The following is a 22,872-nucleotide window of genomic DNA, read 5'->3' as shown; positions in this document are numbered from 1 at the left end:
AATCCTGGGGAATTAATCCGGATAGGGGTTTTATGAATGATGAATGGTTGTACTTGTATGTTCTTCCTCATACTCGTGTTACAAATTTGGATAGAGTTTATTCTAATCATTTTCCGATATTGCTTAAATGTTTTCACCAAGAACATAAGCTTAATAGTCCTTATAAGTTTTTTAGATGTTGGCAGTTAAATCCTGGGCAACTAGAGTTAATGGTTCACCAAGTTTTATCGCACTAGGTAAACTGAAAAATCCAACCCCACCCATACAGATTAAGTCCTGACAACAACAGCTGATCTGACTGAATAAATTCCTCAAAATTCTTCAACCTTGACAGAATCACGAGGCATTTCATACGTATCTCTAGCTTTTTGTTTCTTTACCCCAGCCATGATCATAACCTTGTCAGATCTGTAACTTTCAACAGTCACACTTGTGACCTTAACCCATACCAGGACTTTCGTTTTCATTCCTTCAATCCCTGTAAGTTTTCCCCTAGCCAGTGTTGCTTTGACGCGAGTAGCATACCTCATTAGAGATGAATCCTTGAAGAGTACTTCACAAGGGGAGGATAAATGAACAACCAGTTTTCCCTTTATTTCATCAAATTCATAACATGTTATGTTCTTGGGGAAGAGGCCTGGTGGTAGGTTGTATTCTTTGAGAAGATCTGGCAAGGCTTTCGCTGGTTTCCCTACAACAATACAACAGAAGATTTGGTCAGTTTCATACATGTATCAATGATTCATTAATGCAAAATTTTGTTACAAACACATATATGTACATGACATCAACTAATATATCCGAGTTTTGCCTGTTGCCTGTTAGAATAAAATCATTTCATACATGAGCATAATCGTCTCCAGCAATATGTGGTTATTTGGGGTTCACTATATCCTAATTTTAGTTGCTGTGTCATGTACATAAACACATATATGTACATGACATCAACTTATCTGAACTACTACGATCAGGTCCACCAAGATGTTGCTTAAAAAAAGGGACTCCAGCAGCATTGGAAGATTCAAGCACACATGTATGATAATCCCTTCTCACCGTTTCACGTTTAGCTAGTTTTGCTTTCTTAACGTCTATCTGCCGACCCACCATTTAAGATAAATCACACATAGAATATGACAAAGGTTTGAAGTTATCTGTTTTCTAGTTCCCTAAGCATGTAATATATATAGCATGGTTACAATAGTATGATTCCTTGCATTACCGAAATCTCCTGGGTGGCATTCCATAAACATGACCTCTAATTTCATCTTCATGTGAGTTAAAGTTACTCCTAACTACCACCGGTGGGTACAGGGGTCCGCCTAAAGTTGGTGCATTTGGTTTTTTTTCACAAAGAAATTGAAGGGTCTACTCGGAAAGCGATCTTGTAGCAAACAGACTGGAAGTGATTACGGAGCAAGCTGATTTACCTCCATGAGATCAATGTCTAATTCAACTTCATGATCCCAACACAAAAAAGAAGAAATGTTGATACGAAAAGCCTAATGAAAGACCACTAAGTATTCCCAAAACTTAATAACAAATGTGTAACACCATTGATGCGAACACAAAGAAAATAATCGACAAAGTATTCTAAAAAGAATCAACATAAAATTTTGCATTTTCTATGCACATAAAGAAGTAGAGTTCGATTGTGGTAGTTGTGCACCTTTTAGCTTGTTGAATAACCATTTTGCTTTCTCCTCAACTGTATTCGAGAAGGTCTGCAACCATGCACATCAATTCAGTATAACACAACACATAATAAGAAAAATCAAGAGAATTCTGTCAGAATCCATGTAACCCACCCATTTTTCTTTTTTTGAAGCTATGACTAGCAGAAAAAGAGTTAACTGGGATACCATATTCACTGGATCATGTGTCATGAAACACTACATTGAACACTAAACCTAGTTGTTTCACATTGACAGTGAAACTCCCACCAAAGCATTACCAATTTTATTTATCAATCTTTCATTTGCCCTAATATTTAACCTATAATGAATACACCAGATGAAAACACATTGAACACTAAACCTATAATGAACACTAAACCTATAATGAAAACACCAGATGAACTTGAGGCATCCTTCATACAACTATTTAAAGATTACACCAAAGCAGCAGCAGCTTGTAGTGAGGAGAAGAATGATTGTGAAAAGAAACTTATAAAAGTAATCAAATATTTCAGAAATCTCAAAATACTTTATAGTACTGTTCGTCATTTATTTCCTCAGGTTATAGATCTTAAGGAGGCTGTTCCATTGATGATTAATTTATTGAAAGATGATAAATGCGGGAAGCGTTTAGCTAGTAGTATTCTTTGGACATTCGAAGAGCTAACTCATGTGGCTTATGAAGTTCCTAGTCAGAAGGAACAAGTTGCCAAATTGGTTAAATCTCTATTTGAAATGGAAGCCTTACAAGTGTTTGTTTCTACTCTTGGTAAGTTTTATGAAGATGATGATTTACGAGAAGTACAAACTATTGCGCAAATGTGTTTTCACGGAGGATCAGCTGTAGCAACAACCGCGGGCAGTAACAGCAAACTGATGAATTGGGTGTTTGAAGCAATTACAGGTACCAAATGGGATGTAAAAGTGTGTGCTGTGGGGTTTTTACATACTCTTTTGTTTTGTAGTTACAAAAATAGACTTGTATTGCGAACGGACACTCTACCTGTTGTTATAGATGCTCTTTCAGCTCTTACAAGTCCTGGAGAAGAAAAAACAGAAGAACAGGAAAGAAAAGAAGAAGAAGAAGACCTCCCTTGTACTTTTTTTGATTGTTTATTTTTTCTATTAGAGCATTTGGATAATAAAATACATTTTGTCAACTCTGGAGGAGTCGAGGCAATGATTAAAGTTTTACAGGATGGGCAAGAATTGGGTGATTATATTTATGGGTCTGCGATTGCGGTACTTGATATAGTGAAAGATTGTGCTTCTGACAAGTTTGAGAATGAGGATTTGGGATTGGACATTGCAATATTCCCTGCTTCCATGGATATGGTAAGTCTCTTAAATTTTATTACAATAATCCGACATCATGTCTGAAGAATTGTTAAGTATAAATAATTAGGTGGTGAATAATTCTGCCTATTATGTTATTATAATTAGAAGGTTCTGAACATTGTAATTGCATGCTGAAACATGGACATTGCAAGGTTAGTAACACTGAGCCAAAAGTATATGGCAAGTGGAATTATTATCCATCACCTTCCTTTAGTTAGAGACAATGATTTGTGGAATTATCATCCCACACAAATGTAGTTTGTTACCAAGGGGTTTAAACTAGCATTCGAGGATTTCGGTATGCATATGTTTTTGTGGCTTATGTTGCTGGAAGTTTTATTAGTACTAACTGGAAACACATGATCTTGTATAAGATTGTTTTGCCTGAAATATATCTAGTATATTTACTTTGGTTACTTTCTCAGATTCATGGGAGTACTATGCATGTTAAAGAAGAAATTGAAGAACGTCTTATATCGCTAATCGAATCGTTAACTGGTAAGCCAAGCAGATTTTGTAGCTTAACTGACTTATTGATGTTTTTTTTTTGTCTGTTGGTTAGTCTTTGAGTGCCTAGATTTCCGAGATATAGTTGCATATCTTAAAGATTCTTGTTTTAGTCCATGGTCTCTTCCTTTGGATACCTTGTTGCCCATTTAAATGTATGATTTACCAGTCCATTAGACAAAAAGGATAAATCAGGGGTCAGACACATTGACGGCTCAGAAAAAAATTGTTACGGTTGGGTGTTTAGGCCTGGATTATGAGAAGCATCCCTTTGGATCCTACATCCCTACCATAAATCTAGATGTCCCTTTCTCTAAGTTTCTAAACAATCTGTCAGGCCTTAGTAATATGAATATGAAAAGCAGGTATATAACAGATTGAGAAAGTTTTTGGGAACAATGAGCCCGCACTCTCATCTCTTTAGCGAACACCTCCACGACCTAATGGCCCATCACACTATTCTCTTTAGCCAACTCCCCTCTCACGACTTGATAGGCTCGTCAAACTTTTTATTTTATTTTTTTAACTATTAAGAGTTGCTTCAAATTTTGTGAATAAGTTGGATCTACTCCCTTGTCAAGGTGTAACTTCTGGAGAAATATATCTTTGACCAAAGCTCTTCACATCTAAACAGAAAGAAATTGGAGTCCTTAAGAAGAAAAACAAGATGATTCTCTGTGTACATGGCCTGATTGAGTATGCAACTGCATTTTATCTACTCAATTCAGTCCGCAATCTGTATGATTTTTCCATGATGGGGAGTGTCTGCTCATCTTTTCTGGAAGTCGTGTGATAAAGAGATCCGCAGAAAAAGAAAAGAAATGCATTCACTATGGAAGAAGATGAGAGAGGGGAAATTTAAAATAGATGCAGCAACTATCATCAAAAATGGGGGTTTTCTAAAATTCAAGCAGTCATCAACAACAAACAATGTAATAAAGAGAAACATTTGAAGAAATTAGGAAGAGAAAAAGAAAAATCTAGCTTACAGAGATGTCTTCACCAATGTTAGAGATCTCTTCTTTGGCTTTCTTAGCGATCCAGTAATTCCCAACTTTCAAACTCCCAACCTTTGTTAGAGCTTTCTCCATTTTCTCACAGAGGAAGGAGGAGGCTGCTGCTACACTGTCACTGATGTCTCTTCTCTTCTTTATGCATTCTTCTAGCAACCACAAAAGCGTGTGGTGCAGAGATAGATAAAAGCGGCGCCCGCTCCAAAAAGAAAATGACAAAACGCAACTACGGGGAATGTTTATTTCAGCCCAACGTATCGACCCTATTGGGAGGCGATTGTTTTTTTTTCTACTTCCGGTGTTATTATTTTTTTAATACTTCAAAACTTTTAAAAGCAAAACGAAGCAAAACAATTTTACAAAATAAAACAACTTCGAAAATTATTTACAAATCAAAACAACTTCAAAATTTACTCCCTTTTTATTTTTCGATTTAATCATGATGAAAAATTAGTACAAACACTTCTTCCTAGTTTTTTTGCCCTTTCAATTTCATTTTTAACTATTAATACAATTCCGCTTTTAACTATTCATTGAAACGGAATATTTTTATTTACCAGGTCCTCAACGGAACCATATACATCTAACTCGAAAATAAAATTATTGCTAACAATGAATAATAAAGTCCTAATACTTTGTTTCAGAATATATTTATCTTTTGTTTCCAAAAATCATTTTAAAATTTGGTTTCCACCATAGTTTTTAACTTCATTTGAATTAAGTTGGATAATTACTTCTCCATCTTTTTGATTAATGACAGTTGGGTTGAGGTATCAGAAATCCAAATTAGCAGAAAAATAATTGTATCTAGATGTACATAGACTTAGAAGAACATGCCATGTTATTTTATGTACTATTATTATTCTTTCTTTGCCGACCAGCCTAGAATTGGCGCAACCATTATTTCTTTTCCAAAATGTAAAAAATAAATGGCTTACGGGAATAAATCAGAGACACTTAAAACTGTACTCAAATACAAAGTTTGTATATTTGTAGACAAGACAACAAAAATAGAGATAATGACAGACCAACGTCCATGCACCAAGTAATTACAGATTTTGGTTTTCATAATGAGGTGCATCTTAAGAACCATAATTTCAACTCCATCTTTGTATTCCAATGTCTTTCCAGCTAAGAATTTGCTGCCAGGAAAACCAGGTCTTTATCAATGCTAAGATCAAACTACAACCAGAACCATCCTAATTTCTGCATACCAACAACGGCAGTTGGCTTTGACATTATGCCCTTTTATTAACATCGCATTCAAAACGAACCATCAACACCTATTTACAATGTCTTTTGGGCACCCTAATGTGACCAAAGGAGCTGCACTCCACAAAGATGTTTATGATAAACAACCATCTTATAGGGGTTCAGACTGAATTTATCATTTACAAGTAAACCACATCAGTAGGCTCGCTGGTCAGAAAGTCAAAATGCTTTGTATGGGTGATAACATTCAGCGTTCTAGCTAACCCAAGAAAGTTGGTTGGACTATGAGAACAAGAATCTGTACTTTGTGATTTGGCAGAGCAGGATGTTGTCCACATTACTCTTTTCTTGTAATAACTAAACGAGTTAGCTGAACCAGAGCTCGCCTTGATCTTCTGACGTCCAAATTATCAGTCTCGGATGATAAACAATATATCCAGATAAGCAGATCTATCTTACTTTATGTTTGTATTTGAAACAAACATAAAGACTAAAATTGGACTATGCGACTGGCTCTACGTTGAAGTTTGTTGACATACCTTACTTTATGTTTGTATTTGAAACAATTAGAGAGTTCGTGAACCTTAATAGTGCAGCAAGGACATGTCAAGGTGGAGGACGTCTCAGACACCATAGTCGAGCATGCTGCTAGGCAAAGCTGAGTACCTGAAACATGAGGGTAAGAGTTTTCATTTGTAAGTGAAAAATACATCATACCCACTAGCGATTTTGATGTTGCATCATCAGGAAATTTTTTTAAATTGATACGAGTATTGCTACAGTTATCAAAATTGATATTTTCACCAAGGAGTGCTACACTTGATTTCTCATCCTCTGTCGAATCATATATGGACTTGAAGCGTATATATATGGAGATTCCCCTACACCATTGCACTTGACGCTTATATATGGGTGAACAAACATTGCATGCTTGAGCTTTTGGTACTCCGAACATAGGATCATCATCATGAATGGTTCTAATTTGGTCCTAATTCATGGGTGACAAAGCAGCAGAAATCGTTTTTGACCAACGGATAAGGAGAACGACCGAATACTATTACGGCGCATTTAGGTGGAGGGAGGAAGTCAAACCTTATGAAGTAGAGAGTGGAACTGCCTGGTCAGGTCAACAACCATTGACCTCAATCTGCCTCTCGTCTTCTTGTAACATATTTTTTTATACTAATAATCTTTAATTTGGACAGAACAAGGAAATATTTTCTCCGTCCGAGTTATTATATATAGGCGTAAAATCCGCATATCTTAAATTAAGAAAAAATATACTAGGTTTTATAAAAACTTATCTCGTTTTTTGTTTTATTACTCTTTATATTCTCAATATTAAGAATGTTACCTTTCCTATACTAAGAATATCAAGTTAGATGTGGTGATATCTATGCGACGTTAATAAAGGCATATATATTAAAAATAACTTAGAAATATGGACTCCGTCTATCTAGTTGGACAAGTACAAATGTCTTCTCCGTCTATATAACTTGGATGGAGGGACTAGTAAACATTACTAATACTAATTTTTATTCAAAACACGATAGGAAAATACACACACAGTACAGATCAGAGATTTTTTTATTATTGTTTGAAAGAAAATTATAAAAAAAATTATTTTATGACATGAATGAAGTAGAGCTCGCTATAATTATGCAATGGAAATGAGGAGGCTAGGCCTCCAAAAATAAAATAAAATAAACATGTAAAAAAATAATCTATGAAGAGTAAGCTATGAAGAATCTCAAGAATTGCAACCAATACTTGAACGAATAAACTGTTAAGGCCCCTCACTTAGCAAACATGGCAATGCCGACTGAAGCTTTATGTATATCTCTCTCCATATAGAAGGTTCAAGTTGATTAAGAATACTAATTTATCTTGTATACACGTGGCACAATCTAAACAAGCATGTGTCAGATAACATAATGGTCAAAGCAGCAGTTGGATATCGGAAGCAGGGAATCAATCCTTCACTACTTTATAAAATCTCGATGAGAGATTAGATCGACGGTGTTGAACTATCCTAGGTGTCATAGGCGGATTAGATGTCTACTCAGCATTAAATGCAACAATAAAATGACCAGACACGTGGGTTTCGCTCACGTGGACCCATAATACGTGGCACTCTCTGGATGGAGTTGGTAAACGACCAACGAGGATAATAGATTGACCAACGAGGATAATAGATTGACCAATGACCATCAAATATATCTCGATGAAACTAAAGACAACGCAAATATGTCTCGGATATTGAGGGAGTTATAAATAGTTAGCCTTATCTCAAGAAAAGGGACATGCAATTACTAAGAGTGGGTTAGGTAGAGCGTATAATTGTATTGAATATTGAGAGATAGAGTATCAATAACTACACTCGTATGAGTGCCATAAAAACATGATATTATTCAAAAAGATTTTGCAACATAGCTCGCAATACTTTCATAGAAAGATACTTGCGCCAATCTACTCCTGAAGATGTTCAGAGGTTTCAAGATGAAAATGTTGAATGAGGATTTCCAGGAATTATATGTAATATTAATTGTATGAAGTGGTCATCGAAGAATTGTCTGATATCTTGGCAATGAACGTATCAAGTTAATGAAAACTACAGTTCTATTGTTTAAGAGGCGGTGTCATGATATGATTTATGGTTTTGGAATGCCTGAGTCAAATAACGATTTGAATGTGTTGGTTATTCATTCCTTTTTGTTAACATCCTCAATGGTGTAGCACCTCCACGCACTTATGTCATCAACAATTGCTAGCCGATGTATCTATACACAATTGACTACAATTGTATAATCTATCACTCAAATATTAGAAGTTCTAGGCTTGAGAAGGTTCAACAAGTATCAAATGGCTTAAGAAAGAATGTCAGGCGTGCTTTCAGAGTGCTTAAAGGGAAATTTAGAATTGTCGGATCTTGTAAGTACTGACAACAATCTTACTTGAGCCTGATAATCATGTATTGTCTTATTTTGTATAACATAATTATTGAGCATAAACGTGCAGATAGGGATTGGGGGTGCAATTATTCCTGTTTTGATTGCAGAGCCTATAGAAGATCCTCTTGTTCTTATGTCAAGTCTAAAAAACATTGAATTGTACCTCCAACTAAGAACTGATTTTGTTGCGTACAAGGGCGTCCTCATAGAGGAGGTTAATACCAACCATAAGTCCAAGCATAACAATCAGGTTCGTCAAAATTTAAAGATTTCGATATGGAATACGCAATGGATGCATTATGTGACAACCTAGAAAATCACGCCTTCGCAGGCCATGACCCCCAGATGCACCACTACGATGCTAGTGACCGAGTCGTAAAGCTTATAATCATCTCTTGCATCAAAATTGGGAGCCAAATGATATGAGTTACCAAATTATAGAAATCACCTCTCTATTATATGATACGAGCGATAAAGTACTGAACTATTAATGCTACAACTCACTGTGGATGCCTATGTACCTCACGAAGAAGGGATCAAGCACAGACTGTAGCTCATCAATCGTCGGGACAAGCGACTAAAGCGAACTCGTGTTGCAAGAACAAAGGACAAGCATATCCTAGTCCACATAAGCCAAAAGCATCTTTTGCAAATGATGCGCAAGAATGTGTGTCACTGGACTTCCCTTCGTTTTGCATTATGGTGATGCATCCTTAGTTTCCTAATTCCGCAACGATGATGCCTAAGCATTATTAAGCTCTTTTGAGCATCCAATATCATACTGTTGGGCCAGTTCAATAAAAACCTGTTGTTTGGAGGGAACTGAAGGAATCACAATCCTCAATTGCTAAGAGTTGATTTCATCTGTTTGGTTCAGGGAGTCGGGATCACTCCATTTGAGTGGAATGTCGATCCTTTAATTCTCTAAACAATGTTCAATGTAAATTCTAAGTTCCAACTACATGCTCATTTATTCTTAATCAACAGAAATAACTTAAAAATAAACTCAAATCAATTTAGATAATGTATAGAACATTGAGTCCATCTTTAACGATTTATTTATTATATCATGGAAGAAAAAAGAAGAAGACCTAACACGCTTTTCATCTTTGAGTGGAAAACCCCTTATCTATTATGCTAGTTTCACATTTGTTGTTCTTGCGATGTAAAAAGCTGTCTAATTCTAACTAGAAGTACCTCTTAAATACTACCCAAGTGTGGGGTATATGTGCCTCAAATCTAGTGTCAAAGCTTGCCAAACATTCAAAACTATGGCATGAAAAATTTGTCCAAGACGAGCCCAAACCTTAACTCCGCTCTCTCTCTCGTCCAGGCCCCTAAAAGGCCCAACAATCAATGTTTTAAAACATAACTTGTTTGTTTTATGTTAGATTTTAAACAAAATGATAATGTCACTCATTTATGTTTTTTTGATATAATCAGCTGGGAGTGCAAATTTGTGCACCCCTCTAAAACCGGGGTGCATGTTCTCCTGCTAATCCAACACCAGCTGGACGAGAATGAAAAGCTAAGCCAGCTTCTTCCTCTGGAGGAACAGTTAGGAGATTTCTAGCAGCAGAACAGATGCTCAATCCTACTAACAGAATGAAAACAACGCTCGTTACTTTCTTATGAACAGCCATTTCTTAAGCTAATATTAGACAGAAGACAATGTTGGTATTTATAGAGTTTGGAGGGGGTCTGTCCAAAATCGTGTTGCATGGGCTTGAGCTAGAGCAATGGTGGAGAGTTAATACACACGCAAATGCAATCTCATTGGGCCCATTTTTACACTATCACTTGCATACGCTAATTTATACATTTGAAATAGAAATTTCGTACAATCGGCTTCATGCCCTGAACTTAAATTACATCACCAGCTAGCAACACAACTACTGTTTGAAATAGAAATTTTGTGACATATAAAATTCCTGGTAAGCATATAGTATGTACGCAAATAATATCTATTCACCAACTAGTTTAGATAACATCACACAAATTGGGCAATACATATCAATTAAGAAGATAAGTCATCCAGAGTGACTTTTTAGAGAGTCATTTTCTTTAAGAGATCTTGATCAATTTCTCTGGCATTTGTCATCTCCATCCAGCGGATTCTGCAAAAATTTCATCACAGATATTCACAAGTGTACGGTATAAAAGGAAAAAAAAATAGAATTCTGCATAGAGATACAACTGACAACTTACCTCAAGTGCATAAGATTTGCAGAACAAATACAAAAATGATTAAACAGAATATCATATCCTTCTTGTGGGAGTTGTAATATCTGTGTAATGGAAGCGAGGTAGTGATACCCGCTAAGAAAATGTTCCAATTGTTAAATTAAGAACATGAGAGGATAAATCATATTGCTATCAATCAATCGAATGCATTGTGCGACGATCTCCAGATGTGTGTAAGGTTTCACATACAAACCAAAAATTACAATCATAACAGCTACGACCTATTCCCGATCAGATCTTGTTTAGTTCAGCGGCGCCGCCGGGCTTAATGGTCTCTCCACTTCCACTCTCTCACTTTTCTCTATTTCTAGACCATGAAATGAACTGCTAGGGTTTTTCATTTTATAGAAGAGAAACAAACTTGTAATTTACCAAAATCTCCTAAACATCTAATCTTTTCTTAGAGGGTGTTTGGCAGATACACAAGGCACAGCAAATCCGTTTTTCTACAAGTCATTTTAGAGTTGCGTGCCCAGGTTTTCGATTCGGTAGTACCCGGAAGGACATAAAATGTGCAGTCCAATTTTACACACACTTCTTTGGAAAGTGTTCACAGGTCTGAAAAATTTGTTTATCGCCCAACAGCGAAACCCGTAAAATATAAGGAGAAAAAATATTCATCAAGAGTTCGAAACACACTGCTTAAGCTAAAAATAATATTACAAGAAGAAAATTTGGAACATAAATCGGTGAGAATGCAAGGGGTGACAAATTGGTATTTATAGAGTTTCGAGGGGGCCTTCCAAAATCGTATTGCGTGCGATTGAGCTAGAGGAAAAAAGAGAGGCAGAGAAATGGTGGATACTGGAGAGCTAATGCACATGCAAATGCAATTTTGTTGGGCCCAATTTTATAATGGCGCTTACATACTCACTATCATAGCAAGTCTTATCGTGGAATTCATGTTATTTAAAATATCAAAAGATAATGGAATGTCAGTCTAATGGCTTCCAAGTTAGTGTCACCCATATTTTTTCCAATACATATTCCATGGTTTGGTAGAATTGTCGATGGAATCTACGAAAAACGTCAATCAAATTAGTGCCAAACGTTATTCAGAATAACACAGTAAAAAACAAAAAATGCTAATCAAATTAGCGTTAAACGGTAGCTAGAATCGCGCCACACACATTAGAGCCCTATAGCAATTTTTTTTTTACTCGGTCAAAAAATAGAATAAAAAGCGAAACTGTACAGGGATCAGGCTAATTTGGCGCTAAGCCAAAAGGCCGCACGCAAAAATAACCTAAAAACGATAGTAAACCTCTCCAGGCCATTCAACAGATTGAATAAAACCTGGCCTACCCTCATAAAACTCATAATGATCCTCAGCCAACAAACATGCTTGTTTAGCCAAGGCATCTGCTGAAAAATTAGCCTCTCTGAAGCTATGAACATAGCTAATATTGTTGTAAAAAGACTTCGCTATTTGCCATCTCTGCATTAGTTGCCACGGTAAATCTCCTTTTTGAAGAGCAAATATGCAACTCATCGAGTCCGATCGGATACACAAGTTCTTCACATTCCATCTTTGAGCAACCACAGCACCATAGATGACCGCACAAACTTCAGCATAGAAATTAGTCTGCCAACCCAAGCCCACGCATAAAACACCCAAAACTGACGAGCTGGAATCACGAAAAACAACACCAGAACCAGCTTGGCCCGGGTTGCCAAGTGATGCACCATCACAACAGATCATAAGTTCACCAGGATTTGGAGGCGACCAAGTAACTTCAATTGGATCAGAGTGATCGCAAGATCTATGCTTCACTCTAAAGAAATTAACAATACGCAAATCATCCAAAGTATTATGCATATGGCCCTTCATTCTAATAGAGTTATCACGAATTACCTGATGAACTCATACCTTTAAATTCCAGCCAACGAACCCGCATGTTCTCAAAATAAGCTTTGTTACGCAACTTCCATAACTCCGTGACTATTGCCAGATTAGTAACAAGCCAAAGGTCTTTTATCATTCTACTCCGGCCCTTTGCCACCTTGTAAGATGCCACGAGATCCTCATTTGGTTGAAGCTTAAAAATAGCAGCTGCCCAATTCCAAATCCTCTTAGCAATTTTGCAATGCCAAGTGATATGGCTAACATCCTCGCAATCATCCCTGCATAAACGACACCCCTACCTTTCTTCTTCATAACATTATCATCGGAAGCACAACATTGTTTATGAAATAACTTCCAGTATTGAACACTCAAAGTAGGATGTACAACACTTCTAGAAAAAAGAGCTGCAGTTGGCGACACTTCAATAGGCCCACGGATGGCGGCCTTGGCAGACTTGACGGAAAAAGCACCTATACTGTCCAAGTCCCAAATCTTATAATCATCTCCACCACCAATAAGAGGCAAATTATCAACATCAATATTGCAACGTATCATCAATTCTTTAGTCTTTGGAGGAATAACCCAAGAGCCATCAACAATAATGTCACTAACTTTGGCCTTAAAGTCATTAGGCCCCTTTGTTGTAATGCCAAGGCGGCTTGCAATTGAAAAATCAACACACCAATTATCAAAGAATAAGGAAGTATTAACACCGTTACCTATAATTGAGCGTGTATGGCGTTGCACAAAGGAATGAACCAATCTGATTCCTGGAAAAACCGAAGAACCCAACTTATAATCAATCAAGTTGCCACTAACCTTGAAATATTTTGCTTTCAAGAATCTGGCCCAAGTCTTATTAGAGTCACGAATCGAAACCCACAACTTCATAAGCATGGCCCTATTAACATCATTCAACTTCTTTAGCCCAAGCCCACCTTCATGCCTAGGCCGGCATAAATCATCATAAAGGACCGTGAAATGTTTGCGTTTCTCAGCATCACCAGACCACAAAAAATTGCGGATGGCCCTCTCCACCGTCTTGATGGCTGTGCAAGGCCATTTATACACAGCCATGGAATGAAGCAAATAACTAGAGATAACTGATTTTATCAAAACTAACCTGGCTTGAAAAGACAAAAGCTTACCCTTCCAACCTGCCAGCTTATCCATAATCTTTTCCATAACCTGACGAACATGAATATGACGCACAATACCAGGTTTCAATTGGATTCCCAAATACTTATCCGGGAATAGCGCCCTCTCCATGCCCATAAAGTTTGCAATAGCAACATCACGAGAATGTCAATAGAGCCCTATATCAAAACAGCCGATAAAGTAGGCGGTACTTATTATGTGGGATTCGTATAAAAAAAAAGAGGGATACATGTCATATATTGATTTGCTTAGCCTTTGACACATAAAGCCAAATCACTAGTATTATTTTATTTTACATAAAAGAACAAGTTTTTTTTTTTTTGAAAAGAAAAAGTTTCATTATTAATAAACTGGAACTTATTTTGGGTAACGAGTCCCCACCAAGTCATTCATAACAATTACATTAAGGAAATCAGGAGTAGTGTGCTCCCATATGTGGGTTGATGTTCTGTTGTTGATTCAATCCCGTTCTGTTGTTGTTTTTTTGCTGCAAAGTCTGCAAGTCCATCCGCCGCTTGATTCGCTTCTCTATATGTGTGTTATCACATATGCGTGTAGTAAACGGAGATGTTGTATTTCTTGTAACAAAGTTCGTATGATCCAAGGTGCCTCAGAGGGATCCTTCGAGACAAGTGTTAACATCGCCGTTGAGTCCGTTTCGAATTGGATGGTGTTCCATTCTTTAAGGGCCGCCATCCTCACAACTAGTGGTAATGCCCATGTCTCTGCCACGATTGATGTCGAATGTACTGGATCTTGGGTGTTTTTCATCTTGTAGTATTAAAAAAAAAAAACCATATTTTTTTTGGCGTTTTGGAAATCTCCCACTACTAAGTTTGGACTTCCATGAACTGTTCCAGGTGGCATGCAATTTGGAAGATGTTATTTTTTCTCATAAAAACTTGCTTTTAGCGGTGCTATGAGTAGAACATAGTGTGATTTTGTTGTTGGCCTCACATGTACAATATTTTTTCTCTCGTGAGGAAAGAAAAATAAGCCTCTTCTCTTGACGTGTTTTTTGAGCTAAGGTTTTTTAAATCAATTTCTGCTTCCCCAGACTGTTCTTATCCTACTAAGTGGGTGGTATATATACGAGATATATTAAGTCCGCGGTCCAAATGCTCACCCCTAAATTATCAACCCTCGTACAGACCCACATAGAAACCCTCACATAACAGATACATGGTAAGAAAACCCATCAATTAATGACGGCCCAAAATGGAAAAGCACACATAGAAGCCCAAATAAACCAAAACCCTAAAAAAGAGCCAAGGAATCTCCCCATCACCTATTCCCTAATCCTGCCGCCACATCCACCGGAACCCATCCAAATCATAATTCCAACCACCGTTACAAAATCGTCGCCACTTTTTCTTCCCTGTAAGCAAGTAGTGTGAAGAACTCAGTGATTTTGAAACAGAACTTGTTCTTTTTTATGGATTAGCACAAAAAAGAACCACAACTCTTTTACAATAGTAGGAACCCAGTAACAAGATCAAGAACCCCATGATGAATTCTTCTCTGCATAAGCACAGAAATCCCAGTGAAATCATCAAAAAAGGGATGATTTAGGTAAAGCAGGTCTCCCAGCAATCACCGCCACCCTCTGCTTAGAATACTTCCATCTGAAATCGTAGCGATGAAATCGTTTGCTTTGATGCAAACTAAAAACCCCAACTGGTCCATCATGATCTCAAACACTCATAATCAACCTAAACTATTGATGAAGTTGTGATTCCGATTTCGAAAGGGATAAAGGAAAAATAGCAAAAAAAAAAAAAAAAAAGATCAAGAAGAAATAGGTCGCGTCAGATCTGACTCAAAATGGAAAACAAACGGTCTAACTGCTGACTCGGCCCGAGTCAAGGGTTGACTCAGATTCAGACGCCGAGTCAGCTGCAAACAAACAAGTTCTACTAAGCAATTATCTTATTTATTCGCCCATATTCACCCATGAAACCAAATCTTGCCGGGCTTAAAATTCGCCTTACAAACAGTATCTTTAGAACATCACATGGCCTACCGAAATCAAAAGAAAACCCATACTTTAAAACTCCATCAAAACAGTACAACCCTTCGAGTTCATGCACCTGTGGCGTTTCAGGATCAGAGGCAGCAGCAACAGCAACTACAACTTTAATCTTTCCATCACTGGTATCGACTTCTCTGACAACACGGCTGTATCCAGCGGCAGTCCCCTATAGTCAGATGCCGAAGTAATACAAATTAAATTAACTTTATAAGAAAAAAAGCTCTTAGTCACCGTCATTTAACTTTATAATATCTGCATATAATAAGCTTTCCTCGTTTATTCAACTTGGGTCAACCCAAAGACAAGATGCAGAAATATCAACAGTCTCAAACATAGATAACATGAGAGGGTAAGCAAGACTGTGGATATAACTGAGATACCCCCAAACCAAGATTTTTCAACAGATGTACTTTTGGACACAAAACCTAACAATTTCAGGGGTGCATCATGCACAAGATCTAGTTCAAAGTGAGCTTTGTCAGGGTAAGGCAGAATTACACATTCCAACTGTGGCTCCTTAAAGATACCATATTTGGCTGCAAAATAGTCCAAGAGGACTTGAGAGGCACAGAGTTCCAATCCTAGATTAGGTTCTCTTCGAAAAGTTGGTTTCACAATTTTGTTACAACCAAATCTAGGTCGGGCGGAAGAGTCTCAGTTTTTGACTTGGGCAGAAAAGTAGGCACATTTAAGTTGTTTTCATGTGTAAGATGATTGGTAGCATCACATACTCTCCCTAAGAAACATGTATATCATGCTCATGTTCATAGAACAATTCATCAAGCTCCAGTTCATAAATATTATCATCCAAAGCTTTAGTTTCATGCATAAGAATATCAGAAGAAACTTCACATTGTGACCTAGGCAGGGAATTAGATGCATCTAAGTTATATTCATTTTTAAGCTCAAAAATATCACTATGCAGTCTAGTTTTTCCCAAGTCAGAAACAACTAGTGTTCTATCATGCTCGCAGTCATTGAACAAATTAACAAGCCCCAATTCAGAATCATGACTATCCAAGGTTCCCACATAAACATCAGAAGAGTCGGCACATTGCAACCTAGGCAAGAAATCAGACACGACAAATATATTTTCATGCATACCTAAGTCAGGCATAAGTTGTCTGTGGGCATTTCATACCTTGGATTTTCATGGTACTCCCTAGACTGCCTAAAGCATGCATTTCAGGGCAGTGCTCAGTTAAATGATTTGGGCAGCCACAGAAGATGCAAACAGAAAGTTCAACTTGCCTAAATATACAACAAATGATATTTATATCAACTTGGCATAGAAAGGAAAAAGCATTTTACCTGGAGAGAGAGAGTGATCCATCGCAGTCCACTCTGCCGGTGAAATTCTTCTCCGGATGATCAAATCCGATCCATTTCACCATATTTCTTGCATCCTTCTGTTGGAGCTTTACGTCTTTTTGTTTGAGTACTTTGACAAGAGTTGTTTTGTTGCTTGGGCTACCTGTTACAAACTTTGGCATAGGCCTGTGAGATTGGGGAGGAGGTTTTCTGATTGTTGGTTCTTTCGATGCTCTGTTTCTGTTTTTGCTTCTCTTATTCTTTCGTGGAGTGGACTTTGCAGGAGTTGACTTAGAAGAAGTTTTTGAGACACCCGCGGTCACCACCTCACTGGTAAGTATACAATCAGAGAAGTAAAATAAACATTACAGAGAACAACATCTTTGAGTGATATGTAGATCATGATGAGATTTCTTGTTGTTTTATCTATGAATAATACTAAATGAACCAATATGTTTATAGAACATCGATTTCCTAGTTGATTTATATTCTATTACACTTCTCTGAATGCTTTAGTGTATCTTAATGGAAGTCTAACCTATGTTGGATACTTGGTGAACTCAGAGAAGTGTCTAACATGAACGAACAAATGTTTGCCTAAAAGTAACAAAATGACACAGTAGACTATGTAGATCTTTACTACTTCGTAATTTGTCCATTTCACAAAATCAATAATAACTTAATTCCTTAACTAGAAACATCCATAAAAAAAAGGAGTTCCCACTGAATTTATTAGTTTGGTTGGTTGAAATTCGACCTATAATAAAAGTTAAAACATATATACTAGAGAACATTCCTAGCTAATCAATGAAGATAGTCTTTTTACCTGAAACAACGCGCTGCAGCAATCAATTGGATGGCGCACCATCCAGATAATACACATTCACCAACAAGATCATCGTAAGTTTTCAGTTCAACCTTAGCACTCATCGCACTAGCATATTTTGGTACATACGTCCTGGTTACATGGCCAAAATTTCCCTTCAGACAGAGAGTGTCAATATCAGGTTCACGAACAGGTTCCTGCCCCTCTGAGACGGGTTTTGGTGGATGTGAAATTAATTGCTCCAAACCAAGTTTATCCCTGTAAGGCTTTGCAAGATCATCTGCTCTTTCAATTCCCAAATGCAATAGCTCCATCAGTGCTGGATAGTAAGTTGCATGCGGAAATGATGCGTTTATGATTCCCCAAATTTGATTCTTATCAAATGAATTAAAGAAATTTTTTTCCAGATGGCTTTTGGTTTCTTTTCGTAGGGAACTCCAGATATCAGCAGACCTGCAAAAGAACATGAAAATACAGTACACGGTGAAAAAGAATTATCGAGAGAGAGATAACCCAAAACTTTAAGATTTAAGAAGTCAATAATACAGTGACAAATCTTGGGCCAACTCAGCACAAGCATCTTTCAGTGCACCTATAACCTCCAGTCCGTAAAAACTTAGCATGTATGACCTTAAAATTGGTGACATGTACATGCATGGAAACCCAGGATCTTCCGGTTCCCTGCTAGAACACCAGCACATCTTTATTTGTTACATATGCGTTCCTCTGAAACCTTAATATCACAAAAAATGATGAAGTGTACGTAAAAAAACATAGTTCCAGAAACTCCATACCTTAAATGATGGATGTGGATATTAAAAGAGAGATATCGACTAGACCTGTGAGTATGAAAAACTTTTTATCCTCTAGATACTCTAGCTCCAGGCAATTTTCATACACGTACTCGTAATCGTCTTTTGTAAAATGAAGTATATTAGTAAGGCATAGATTCTCTTTATCATCACCTTGGTGAACCAATTCCAGCACAAATAAAGCCCTCATTGACTCTGTTAAAATATGAGGAGACTGTTAGCATATCAGCCTCTAATCATGATGATAGAAAAGAGAAAATACCTTTTGGTGGTTTCTCAAACTTGAATGTGAAAGTGCAGGATTTTGAGGATTTCGGGTCCGATAAAAACTCCATTAACCTGAAAACAAATACTAAGGATTCAATTACCTATTTATAATTGATTTTTTTTTAAAGTACAAATGCATACAATTTGTTGTCTTCATCTTCTTCCTCGTCGTCCTCGTCTATAGAGTAGACGTAATTTTGACCAAGTTCAAAAGTAAAAGAGTCTCCAGTGTAGAAATCCTCGCATAAAGATATCTCCAGCAACTTTTCAGCATCGTTTTCAAGATGTTGGAGCCTAACCTCAGACCCTAAAATTTTGGGCCTCCAATCCCAAGTCAATCCGGGGGTTGTCATGTAATCTGTGTGCTAGAGATAAGTAGAACAAAATCAAGATCAAATTAACGAAAAAGCAGGAAACATTAGTTGAAACCCTAGGTTTCATCATACAAGTCGTATATCAAGAAAGGGCACAAGTAGAATAGTACAACAAACTTTGTACTGCATGTACAGATTACAGGTGATCAGATAATTCTAAATGAACACTGGTGCTTATCTTATTCCAACAATGCTAGGTTCCAACTAACAGATTCCATAGTCAAAATAATCGAGATTAAAAAAATAAAAAAGTTTCACAATTGAGATACATAACTAAGAACTAGGGCTGCACAACGGGTCCAATGGAGAGAGGCGCATAAGCATACTTAAACTTAAAAAGAGCCATGAAGTAACAACAAATTGAAGCAGTTAAATTTCTTAAAGAAGCAGTTCGTACATGTTTTAAGAACACACAAACAATGCAGGGATAGAGTCCCTAATACATTTAAAGTTTTAAACTGAAAACACTAGCGAGACTAAAACAACACCGATGACTACAACGACTAGGACTAATTAGTTGAGTTATATATTTGATGGTAACAGATTTCAATTATACCATACAGTATAATGAGCCATACTGGAGCCGTTCTGTGACCACTTAATAAGAACCGAGAAAATATATATATATATATCTTGTTCTCGGAAGAACAAGATTCCTACAACCTTAATCAGAACTAGGAATTTGGTTTTTCAAGATTCCTACTGACTAAAGTATTAAAAAAACATGCATGGAGCACATGCAAATGTAAGGAAAGATTAATACAAAACAGATAAAATCACACCTGAGCTGAAGATTTTTCCAAATTATCCTATGCTTTTCTGCGCTCCCTTTTGAGGAAATAAGGTTTGAGAACAAACGTCTGTAAACTGTGCAAACCAAAAGCAGCAGGGATGAGTCTTGGGGAACACATGAATAAATAAACCGGCTAAAAGATTTTTCCAAATTATCCCATGCTTTTCTGCGCTCCCTTTTGAGGAAATAAGGTTTGAGAACAAACGTCTGTTAACTGTGCAAACCAAAAGCAGCAGGGATGAGTCTTGGGGAACACATGAATAAATAAACCGGCTAAAGGAGCCTACAAAACTGAAACATGAACACTTGCAAATATCCCATATATCCTGGATTAAGAGAACAACTCTAGAGCACATGACATGAACATCAATAAAAACAAAGAAAAATCTCTGGATGGAAAAGAAAAATCTGTTACCTGCTCCTCAAAGTATTAACGCAACTATACAGATGAAGAACTCCTGCTGCTCCTCTCAGTCTTTCTGCATATAAAGAAAAAACAGAAAAAATAATTAAAACCCATATCGATTGACAACAAAAATCGTTTGATAAACAGAAATTAAAAAGAAATCTATCGGTTGGTTTACTTCAACAAATTGAAACCCTAAACCCAAACAGAAGAAGAAACCCTAGAAATGCAAGAAAAAGAAAAAAAAAAAGAAAATCTAAAGACGAAACGAGAGGAGGAGAAATAAAATAGGAAACTGCTTACTAGAGGTGGTAGTGCTCTCGATGGAGAGGTGGTGATGTAGGTGGTGAGTACTGAGCAGTGGCGGAGGCAACTGGTGAGAGTGAGAGAAGCGAAAGAAGAAAAGAGATTTGAGCGAAGCTGCTGAGTTTAAGTAGTTAGGGTTTTAGTTTTTGACGGCTAGGATTTATTAGGGTAATAGGAATCAAGGGTCTGCTTTCTTCAATGGAACTTGCTGCGACATATGAACTTGCATTCCTCTGAAAAGCAAGGAGCCAGATTTCACTGAAACTAATTTAGTTGAAATGCGTATGAATGAAGTTTTTGCTTTTGGTAATCCTTATATTTGGTGTTCAAGAATCCTGGGGAATTAATCCGGATAGGGGTTTTGTGAATGATGAATGGTTGTACTTGTATGTTCTTCCTCATACTCGTGTTACAAATTTGGGTAGAGTTTATTCCCTAATCCTGCCGCCACATCCACCGGAACCCATCCAAATCATAATTCCAACCACCGTTACAAAATCGTCGCCACTTTTTCTTCCCTGTAAGCAAGTAGTGTGAAGAACTCAGTGATTTTGAAACAGAACTTGTTCTTTTTTATGGATTAGCACAAAAAAGAACCACAACTCTTTTACAATAGTAGGAACCCAGTAACAAGATCAAGAACCCCATGATGAATTCTTCTCTGCATAAGCACAGAAATCCCAGTGAAATCATCAAAAAAGGGATGATTTAGGTAAAGCAGGTCTCCCAGCAATCACCGCCACCCTCTGCTTAGAATACTTCCATCTGAAATCGTAGCGATGAAATCGTTTGCTTTGATGCAAACTAAAAACCCCAACTGGTCCATCATGATCTCAAACACTCATAATCAACCTAAACTATTGATGAAGTTGTGATTCCGATTTCGAAAGGGATAAAGGAAAAATAGCAAAAAAAAAAAAAAGATCAGAGAAGAAGATAGGGAAGCCGAATAGCCTAAACTAAAATACTACAAACAATAATAACCTCCTCAGATCTGGTCATGAAGACCACATAAGGGATAGCAAAAGTATCATCACATATGAGTTTTCCAAGAATTCTCTCCCAAAAGTAGAGATAATACCGATGCCATGGAAGGGATGTGCTTTTGATCAGTTGAATACAAAAACCTAACTTCCATGAACTTGAAGTTGGATTTTTGTGTTCAACTGATCAAAAGCTCCATTACAGTAAGTGCAGTGAATGGCAGCTTGTTGCTTGAAGCTCCATGGATGGTCATCTGGTAATGATTTCATCTTAGTAATGGCCGCCTCAAATTTTGCAATGTCATCAGAATTATACTTGTGGGCAGGTTTTCGGAGTCGCAATGGATCTCCGGCTGATGGTGGTTTGAAGTCGTAGTGGAATAACGTGGACAACCATCAATTTTTTCTTTGGTTTCATCATCGGTTGCGAGGTGACAAGTTGAAGAGTTAAACGGTCGTAGTGGATCTCCAAAAGCATTGTTAGCAACAACAACGGTGCTTTCATATATTCTATTATATGGAAGCACGGCTGCTCTTATCAACAATGGCCTAAGAGCACATTTCTCTTATCAACAGCGCCATTGCGTGTAGGTTCTGGATTTTGTTGGTTAAGTTCACAACAGGTATATGGTGTGCGGTTTGAAAGACATACAGATCTGCAAGTGTTTATTGTGGTGGTGGGAGAGGAGATTGTTGTGGTGCCTAAGTAGGAGAGAGACATTGGAAATGGTTACTAGCATAAAGTAGTAGAACTGGGTTTAGTTGTGGGGTGATGGAATAGAGAATGCATAGTGTTCTTTTATAGATGAGGATGGGCGTA

The 22,872-nt window shown here is 37.2% G+C and overlaps 2 protein-coding genes and 1 long non-coding RNA gene across 3 annotated transcripts; 1 reads left to right on the top strand and 2 right to left on the bottom strand.

The window, feature by feature from the left end:
• Window positions 1-97: 97 nt before the first annotated feature.
• Window positions 98-4,685, bottom strand: LOC113343360 (uncharacterized protein At5g01610-like). The gene is made up of 3 exons (XM_026587583.1): window positions 4,508-4,685; window positions 1,667-1,721; window positions 98-691 (listed from the first exon to the last, which is right to left on the bottom strand). Exons 1-3 carry the CDS (start codon window positions 4,607-4,609, stop codon window positions 312-314), a joined length of 537 nt encoding a protein of 178 aa, XP_026443368.1. The 5' UTR covers window positions 4,610-4,685; the 3' UTR covers window positions 98-311.
• LOC113343358 lies at window positions 1,987-3,505 on the top strand. The gene is made up of 2 exons (XM_026587582.1): window positions 1,987-2,577; window positions 3,437-3,505. The coding sequence occupies exons 1-2, from the start codon at window positions 1,998-2,000 to the stop codon at window positions 3,460-3,462; spliced, it is 606 nt and encodes a 201-aa protein (XP_026443367.1). The 5' UTR covers window positions 1,987-1,997; the 3' UTR covers window positions 3,463-3,505.
• A 5,795-nt stretch (window positions 4,686-10,480) lies between the features above and the next one.
• Window positions 10,481-11,224, bottom strand: LOC113343233. Its single transcript, XR_003357115.1, has 2 exons — window positions 10,903-11,224; window positions 10,481-10,811 (listed from the first exon to the last, which is right to left on the bottom strand). It is a non-coding gene; the product is annotated as an uncharacterized LOC113343233 (long non-coding RNA).
• Between the last annotated feature and the right edge of the window lie 11,648 nt (window positions 11,225-22,872).

Source organism: Papaver somniferum, unplaced genomic scaffold, assembly GCF_003573695.1.
Source record: "Papaver somniferum cultivar HN1 unplaced genomic scaffold, ASM357369v1 unplaced-scaffold_57, whole genome shotgun sequence".
In the NCBI taxonomy this organism is placed as follows: Eukaryota; Viridiplantae; Streptophyta; class Magnoliopsida; order Ranunculales; family Papaveraceae; genus Papaver; species Papaver somniferum.
Note: the sequence above shows the minus strand (reverse complement) of the source record. Positions and strands in the feature narration are given on the sequence as shown.

What these genes read in the sequence shown, in the direction of transcription:
- LOC113343360 (XM_026587583.1), bottom strand. Translation starts at nt 4,609, where the DNA reads ATGGAGAAAGCTCTAACAAAGGTTGGGAGTTTGAAAGTTGGGAATTAC. An exon ending in ACATTGGTGAAGACATCTCT is followed by an intron (nt 1,722 to 4,507) that starts GTAAGCTAGATT and finishes GCATGGTTGCAG; the next exon opens with ACCTTCTCGAATACAGTTGA. An exon ending in GTTATTCAACAAGCTAAAAG is followed by an intron (nt 692 to 1,666) that starts GTGCACAACTAC and finishes GTATTGTTGTAG; the next exon opens with GGAAACCAGCGAAAGCCTTG.
- LOC113343358 (XM_026587582.1), top strand. Translation starts at nt 1,998, where the DNA reads ATGAATACACCAGATGAAAACACATTGAACACTAAACCTATAATGAAC. An exon ending in GGTGTTTGAAGCAATTACAG is followed by an intron (nt 2,578 to 3,436) that starts GTACCAAATGGG and finishes TTACTTTCTCAG; the next exon opens with ATTCATGGGAGTACTATGCA.